Below are 9,126 nucleotides of genomic sequence, written 5' to 3'. Positions count from 1 at the left end.
ATCATTCGGGAAATAGATTGAAAATCACCCTAAATAACACAAAATTTAGAAAATTTACTTGGTGCTCGAAAACATAATATCGCCCACAGCATTTACAAAACAAAACGTTTTGCAACAAAAACACGTTGGATAATGGGTTTATCATAAATTGAGATACACAAGAAGAGGCAGCGCTATATGTCTAATAGAAACGGAGAAAAAGGGATTTCGCCAACTTACCCCAACTGCCAAATAGGTCCGGGCTCACCTACAGTTGTTTTCATACACTGACGCAAATCTACTTAAGAATGTCATAAGTCGCAACTTATGAAGCTACACAATTTTGATTTCATTGGACGCTTATGCATTTCATAAGTTCGCCCTATGGAATTTATAGACGTATGTAATGATGTTCATAATCGTATTATTGTGCAAATGTCATAATTTTACCATATGAAATCAGTGAAAATAGGAAACTAGGCATTTTTGGAAGTGGATTGAATTTAATGTTCTTTTTTCAAATTTGGGGACATGAAATGTAAGTAAATATTCTTCGTAACTCATTGCTTCATATTTTACATTACTTTCATAAGAAATGTAATTTTATTAAACTTTCAAGACTTCTTTTTCATTCATTTACAGCTTATTGGATATATTATGAGACTTCACAAACTCATCAAAACATCAAACTAGCGATAAGTGCTCTTTATTCATGTGAATTAATTCGTTTAAATAAAAAATATGTATTATAAAATGAAAAATATGATGCTGAGTTAGTATTTTCTCGAACTAGCGCCATATTATATATCTATGGATTTCATAACATATCATTTATTAAATTTATATTCAAGCATGATGATATACATAAGCACAGTCGCATGAAAGGTATAAAGATGGCTTAAAAATTTCATTAGCATGACTTATGGAAATTCTAAGTGAGCCATCGAGGCCATTTTTTCCTCCGAGTCATAAGTCAAACTTACGATTTTCATATGGGATACTTGTGGCGCCGAATCATAAGTGATTCTTATGGAATTCATTAGTTATTTTATCTCGGTGTATGTGATAAAGAAGCTGACAATTTGAAATCAAAACGTATAACGTGCTGCTGAAAAATAGGTATTTGTAATTATCGTTTTGCCGAGTTACAGGGGTTGCCTACTCGGGCCTTGGTAGCCTTTCCCCTAGAGGACCATCCCACAATTCCGGCTATCACGTGTACCGTGCGATGCCCCTGGGGCCGTGTAATGCTAACCGATGACCAATGCTCTCCGAATGTACCTATAGTGGTACGCAACGCAACAACGAGGCCATAGGTACACCAGGATAATCTATGCCGGATACCACTAGGTCGGCGATCTGATACTACATCGACGGAGATCGATCGATTTTCCGGATTTCCGGGTTAACGCAGCGATGAACCTCAAAATGGATCCGCTACCAGAGTATGGCTATGTAAAATACAAACAGCATTAGAACCAAACACACGATTAAATTTCTACACATTTCCTTGTAACTCATTTCACATATATTTTTCTTACGATCCACTTTTTTCCCTCACTGCTCTCTAAATAATTTTATTTAAATTAATCCTTAATTTTTTTCGCTTTTGACTATATTTACTTTCTCACTGCTCTTTAAAACTGTCAATCCATTTTTTCCATTTCCTTTACATTTAAGGGATTCCGGTTTTCCATTACATGGTTTCCTATTCACTCTTGATGTTTACGGCTGTTGTTAATCAATTACAAACATGCTAATTTGTGAGTTCGCAAATATCGAAACAATTAGCAAAACTTCTGAATTTGGGATGGCTGCTGTTGGTTTTAGGGTGCTTGTTCAGAATGCCTAAACAGCCCAATAGTTGAAGCAGAAAAATTGTCGAAATTACTAAAAATGTATTAGCTTTGGCAGGCGATTTGCACTTGCACACCAACTAAAATAATTATGTGAAAGAACGTCAATAGTCACAAGGGCCTTTCTGTTTTTAAGGAAATATTGCTCAGGAATAATAAAATAAAGACAGAATAATAATTTCTAGAAAAACTTTCAACTACCATAAATCTCTGTTAATTGACCAAAAATCATCACCTTGGCCCAACACAGGCTGCACTACCAGTATGGGATTTCCGAAATCCACTTTCGGTTGTATAAATGTTCACGTTGATCTCATTTTTTAGCAGTCGTTGACGGGTTCTAGCCTGCCGGACATAACAACTTACAGCAGAATGGTTCTTCCTGGATTTCGCATGTTTGTGCTTTTTGCTGTAGTGTCTACGGTTTCAGCCGGAATTGATGATTTTTTCGACAATCTGTTCAGTGCTTTCACACATAAAGATTCGATTCCTGGAAATTCTTCCACTACTAGCGCGGAAACTGAATTAAATACCACGACTATAGCACATATTCAGCAAGCTCCACCGGCTGTTCAACTAACGACAACAGTTGAAGCGTTAATATCTGCGGAGAATTCAACAAAGCCGACCCATCTCGAACTCGTTGATCCAACGACGCTTCGACCATCAACTGAAACAATTAAAAGTGGTACTTCAAGTGTTCCCGTATTACTGTCCAGAAAGAAACGGGATTATAGCACCACAAGTGTTGAGGATAACGATGATGATGATGATGATGATGATGATACTGACGATAATGATGACGACGATGACGAAGGTAACACACCAATACCAATTACTACTAGAACTGCAGCAACAACAACTACTACTACAAAAATAGTAATATCAAGCAATAGTGAACCTGTAACGAACGGCCCCGGCGAAGACGATTACCCACTACCGTAGTAGCAATAGTAACCCGCTAATATAAAAACTTAGTTTTTCGTTATTTCTACCAATATATTATTATATCCGAAATATACCAGTTCAATTAATCCCTTCATGCCCATTTGGTTTATAAACAACAACGTTTTCAAACATCTATAACTTTTGGGTTAACAAAGATTTGGTCACAAAAATAAGTGAGGCTAACAAATGTGACTAATACCTTCCATTTGAGCACTAACAGTTACCACGTTTTTCGTATTTCTGTACCCCAACAGTTTTTTTGACGTCTTCTTCATCCAACGGTTTTATATTACCGTAAACCGGAGTGACTTTGATCATTCAAAACTTTTTTCGTAGATCGCTTGTTTAGCCAAAATAGTCTACCGAAACATTTAAATTTGAAATGAATTATACTCAAAACTTATAAAACACTGATCTGTTATACTTTTTGAGTATATTTTTCGGTTTTGGGTACAAAAACTACAAAAACTCGAATTTGACTTTACCTTATTTTTACGAAGCTTCGTAAAGTGTATATTTTTTATGAAACAAATAAATCTCAGATTTTAGCAAGAGTAATAAATTCCAAGCGATGTGGGATGTGACTAATTTACTTTTATATTAATGAAACTATTTCAAATTATTTTAATCTAAAATTCGCAATATTTTTATATTCAATATTCCAACTTTTTGTATATTAATAAACCACTACAATAAAACCAAATTAGTAGTTTTAAATGTTTTCAGATTTTTTTACTCTAGTTGGACACAAATTATGCGATTTTTGGTCATTCGAATTTTATAGTATATTGAAATACTTTGTACAATACCAATTAACATCTATTTAACAATGAGTATCTTTTCAGAATTAGTTTAAACGAACATTTGAATGAAAAATATTGACATCAAAAACTTAATGTGAGTGAACATGCAGGTTATCAAAGTTACCCCGGAATACGAAAACGAATTCCAACACGAAATCATTTTTGAAAAATAACTGTAAGCGGACAATTTTAGGTAAAACCATCCAATCTTGTTCTCCATACATTAGTATATGGTTTAAAAATACTAAACTTTAAAAAACGGTACTCTTGAAAGCTTAATCTTGGAAAAAGCATTTATTCGCTTACATTTTTCTTTTGATCCCAAAATTGACATCAATACAAATCAATGCGATCCGGAAAGTTAGTGTCTGAAATTTTAAACAATAAATCATAATAACCAATACTTCGATATATCGATCCTTCAAATATATAGATAAATGTACCTTTGGCATTCTTTCGGTGACTCCCGGATCGATAAATCGACCTTTCCAGTACGTGCAGTTTAACGTTATAAAGTATAGTGCTAATCTTGCCCTTCTGCTCCACATCGTTGCAGTTAGATTGCATGTGGAAGGTAATCCCTGATACCCACAGCAGCAACCATCTGCCGATCGTAATTACTAACGGTTCAGGGCCACCGAAACAAACAATATTTCGTATGACGTCACACGAAATATTGATTGGAAGCTGCACGTCCGCGACATCCGGCAAAATCGAGTCAACACAAAAGCTTCGTCCGGAAGTAGACTACGGGTTCCTGGCAGGTTTTATTCTCGACACTGCGATTCTCAAGATTCTTTTCGATTATTTTTGTTGCAGCAACTTAAAATTTCCCAACAAGAATTATGCAAGCCATTTCCTAATATTACCTCGGATATGAAAAATCGCGCACGAAAGCGAAAGCGGTGCGATTGGCCAACGAAGAGGGTTTGACGCTGGTGCCCAAGCACCCGGACGTATTCCGATAATTATCGCGAGTGATTAACTGGTACTTGCCCGGAAAAGGCTGTGATGTGAGTTCGCTTCGATCTAGTTTTTATCAAGAGCAACTAGGCAGGTTTCGGCGCAGCAGTAAACTCAAGGTCGACAGATTCATGATTTGCGATTGCTGAAAAGGAGGACCGAATTTCTATAGAGAATAAATGCCAAATGGATGTTACGCTGCTCATAGTTTAGATGAACTTCCATCGCAGCTAATGTAATCCGGTGAGGACGTCTCTTTTCCTTATAAAACGCTCCAAATTATTCCAATTTCTACTTGGCCATCACTGTAGACTTTAGTGTATCGATATAAACTGATATTCGACATGACAGCATGATAGAATTTTTTCTCGATTGTTTTCAGCAGAAATGTTATCCTGGTCGGTAAAATATAGGGGAGACTGAGGAGACTTGATCCCCGGGGAGACTTGATCCCATCATTGTAACTCAAAGACGGATCAGAATACATTGATCAAATATACTATAAAGTTGCGTAGTTTTATCTAAACATAAATTTCATGAACACAGAAAAAAGAAATTGGACTTTTGTGTAACCGAATTTTTACCGATTTAAAAAAAAGTCTCAGAAGAACTAAAGAAGATTTATTTTTCAAATTTTCAAACTTTTATAAAATTGATAAAATCACCTACTACATACTCTACTTTTGCATACAGAATTACAAGAGAATGTAAATTATATGAATACGTTATGATTGAGCTGATTCTTTTGTTCAACTATATTTTTACTAAAGTTTGCTGAAATAGATGCTATGGGTTCACTTGATCCCTTCAAATTCGTGGAGATTTGATCCCCTTCGCCATACTTCATACACACCACTGAAAATAACCAAATTCACACCAGAAAAATTGAAGTCATTGTTGTCATAAAAAAATGTCAAAAATGAACGCTTCATCGTAAAGAAACATAACTGTAATTGTTTACTACAGTATACGTAGCAACCATTCATCCCACATTTGACGTTCCTCAATCATAATAAAGACAGCTTTCAAATAATTGCACGGAGATTTGGGGAATTCGTAAAAAATCAGGTGAGAGATAATATCTAATCATAACAATTTAATCAATACTACAATCCATTTATAAAATTGAATGGGGTAATGTACCAGTTTTTGCCCTATTAAGAAGGGTACCACATTATTACTACAATAATTTTATTATTTCAGCTTCTTTGATTTGTTATTAAGGTCCATTTTTTTATTTCGATTATAAAGGTTTTAACGTTAAGGTCATTCGCCTCTTATTAAGAGCCAATATAATAACAAAATTGTCTTGAGAATAGTGAAAATCTTCTGTTTGAGCGCAGAAAAATCTGTAATCGAGTACCCCCATTATCGCAATACCATTTGAGTCAATGCGTTGAGCAAAGATGGCAGACGCTGCTCTAACCAAAGGCTTCAGATGGGTAGGATGATAGTAGAAACAGGGCAAAAATAGGCTTATTACCCTACACACTTTTTTAAACACGTTTTCATAAAGGAATCAAGTGTCCCCAAATTAGGGATCGAGTCTCCACTAATCTAAGAATTTTCCATTTTTTTGTTGTTTTCCAGAAATGCTCATAGCTCATGTCCAGTATAATATTTCCATGTAATTTTTTTATGATTATTAGTCATCCCTAGAAACAATATAAAGCTACAAAAAATACATAGTTTTTTATCATTCCACGGAGTTGGACTGAAAAATAAAAAAGGGGATCAAGTCTCCTCAGTCTCCCCTACTTATATATAATCCACTATTCCACTCAAAGGTAAATGACGGTAGTTATATGGTAATAAGCTAAAAAGGTAAATCTTGAAAGCAATTTATTCAACTTTCATGCTACACTAAATACGCATCAATTCAATACGCACTTATTCGTGGAAAGGAATCGAAAGTTTAATAATAACACTGGTATTCATTTGATACTCGTATTATAGTTAAGCCGACGCAAAACTGACCTCGGAATGTACCGCTAGGTCTCTGTCATTCTGAAATGGGCCCTTGGAAAATCGGTAGAGCTAACACCTCCTACATCCTTTGTATGGGGAAGCCAGACCATATGTAGAAAACTATTTTTCATAATGCCGCTACCGGCTAGTGGGATTTGGAAGCTGTGTTAACCTCCATAAATTACGTAGCATTTCGTCACAAACCTCTAAATAGTGACGTAGCTTGGCGGTCACCCTGCGTCCTAAAGCAAAGTATTATTGTTCCAGAATTAGCAAAGAAAAAAACTTCGTTTTTAACCCTCCAAAAGGCAAGGGGTCTCAAAAGCTCAAAAACACTCTTGATGTCTCTCTCATCAACTCATCGACGAATCAGTGCCAGTATTTCCATTTTTTCGATTCCATTAAGCTCCTCATTCTCCATTTCCATTTTCGTGTACTTCCTGAAGCTGGTGGGCTAACAATAATTCAGCAAGGCTTTATACCGTAAAACGGGGCATCTTTGATCACCGGAGTAACTTTAATCAAATGAGTCTTTTTTAGCAACGAACGGTTAGAATGATTCTCTTTAAAAACAAATCATATTCTAAACATGCATACAACTCTCATGCATCGTTTCAATCTGTTCAAACAATTCCTTGTAAATTAATTAAATCAATCAACTTAAACGGAACTCTTTTTAAGAAATAGAAAATATTTTAAAAGTCCTAGATTTTTTTTGTTAACTATTTATTCTTGACTATTTTCTTGATAAATTTCGATAAAAGTCAGCTGTATCTTTCAGGAAATTTTGTTTTCTTTCGAGACGTCACAATATCGGGTCATAAAATTGCCTGCAGTTATGCGATTTCCACAACATTTTGAGTGTTATTTCTCTTTTCGATACTAATATTTTGTTGATCCAAGTTATCCCGAAAACAACGATTGAAAACATACAACAAAAATTTATTTTTATTATTGTTATTTTTATTTATCAGTGTGCAATTGGGCTGTCTCAATAACCTCTTTCTGCAACCTCTGCGCATTTACTGTACACCTGCCGTCTCACCATTGCACTTGACAGTGTGTGCAGTGCTTTATGGTTACACCTATGACAGCGCACCCGGCTTTCCATGGCTCTGTGGCTGTCCTTTCATGTTGCTTAGGGATACATGGCTCCTATACACATTTATGCATACAGCCATACATACGGTAGGGGATGCGCTGGTAGCTGTTCTATCACGCGCGTGCAACGCCACTATGCCGAGGAAAACACTGCCAAGAAACGGCAGATGCCCGGTATACTGGTGGAGTGCCGAGATTGCAGCTCTACGATCAGCCTGCCTCAGAGCTAGACGTAGGATGCAAAGAGCTCGCACCGAGGATGCAAGAGAGAACCGCCGTGAAGTGTTTCGAGCTGCGAAATTGGCCCTTAACAAGGCCATTAAAAGCAGCAAGAGAGCGTGTTTCGACAACCTGTGTGAGAGTACCAACGCTAATCCGTGGGGTGACGCCTACAGAATCGTGATGGCCAAGACCAAAGGGGGCTCTTCACCCCCAGAACGGTCTCCGGACCGGTTGGCGACGATTATCGAAGCACTCTTCCCGCCTCGAGCCACAAGTCCCTGGCCACCTGCACTACGAGACAGTGCGGGCACGGTCGCAATGGTGGCTCCGGTGACGAATGAAGAACTACTCGCAGTGGATAATTCCCTAGTAATGAACAAAGCTCCAGGGCCGCTACCTTGAGAGCGCTGTGTGGCACTCCATCGTTCCAAACAGCGCTCTCAAGGCAGCGATCATAGCGAACCCGAACATGTTCAGGCTAGCTATGCAGAGATGCCTTGACGAATGCCGCCTCCCCGATAGATGGAAAAGGCAGAAATTGGTGTTGTTACCGAAGCCCGGGAAGCCGCCAGGCGACCCATCGGCGTACAGACCAATCTGTCTGATCGACACGACTGGCAAATTGCTTGAGAGGATCATCCTCAACAGGCTAACCCCGTACTCAGAAGATACGGACGGCCTGTTAAGCAATCAGTTTGGTTTTCGAAAGGGTAAGTTCACGGTGGACGCTATCAACTCAGTGATAAAAACTACCGAGATAGCGATCCAACGAAAAAGGCGAGGCATTCGATACTGTGCGTTAGTGACACTTGACGTGAAGAACGCGTTCAACAGCTCAAGCTGGGATGGCATCGCGCTCTCGTTACACCGGCTTAGCCTACCGGTGGGTCTGTACCGGAAACTGGCAAGTTACTTCCAGAACCGTGTACTGCTATACGAGACCGATGCCGGTCCGAAAAGGGTTCCTCTTACCGCCGGAGTCCCGCAGAGCTCTATCCTAGGCCCGGTATTATGGAACCTCATGTAAGACGGGGTTTGCAACTGGCCAGCCGAACCGCTCCCCGCTGTTAAGTGGGTGATTTAAGCGCCACTCTCTAATTGAGAGACCACCCACCAGATGAAGGTTTGCCCGGCCTGAGACCTTTCAAGGGAAGGTTCTTTTTATCCCTAATACGGGAAGGGAAGCGAGCTAGCTGACTCAAAACGTGTCCGATGTACCCGACCTAAAGACCTAAACTGCAGTCAGGATGTCCGTACATTCAAACCCAATGTCCGTCGCCACGGGT

The 9,126-nt window shown here is 38.3% G+C and overlaps 1 protein-coding gene across 1 annotated transcript; it reads left to right on the top strand.

The window, feature by feature from the left end:
* The first annotated feature begins 2,207 nt into the window (after window positions 1–2,207).
* LOC131687059 (GATA zinc finger domain-containing protein 17-like) lies at window positions 2,208–2,780 on the top strand. Its single transcript, XM_058971101.1, has one exon. It carries the CDS (start codon window positions 2,208–2,210, stop codon window positions 2,778–2,780), a length of 573 nt encoding a protein of 190 aa, XP_058827084.1.
* Window positions 2,781–9,126: the final 6,346 nt, after the last annotated feature.

Source organism: Topomyia yanbarensis, chromosome 3, assembly GCF_030247195.1.
Source record: "Topomyia yanbarensis strain Yona2022 chromosome 3, ASM3024719v1, whole genome shotgun sequence".
Lineage (NCBI taxonomy): Eukaryota > Metazoa > Arthropoda > Insecta > Diptera > Culicidae > Topomyia > Topomyia yanbarensis.
The sequence above is the reverse complement of the archived record's forward strand: the minus strand, read 5'-3'. Positions and strand labels throughout refer to the sequence as shown.

Excerpts from the sequence above, each read along its gene's own strand:
- LOC131687059 (XM_058971101.1), top strand. The coding sequence starts at position 2,208 with ATGGTTCTTCCTGGATTTCGCATGTTTGTGCTTTTTGCTGTAGTGTCT.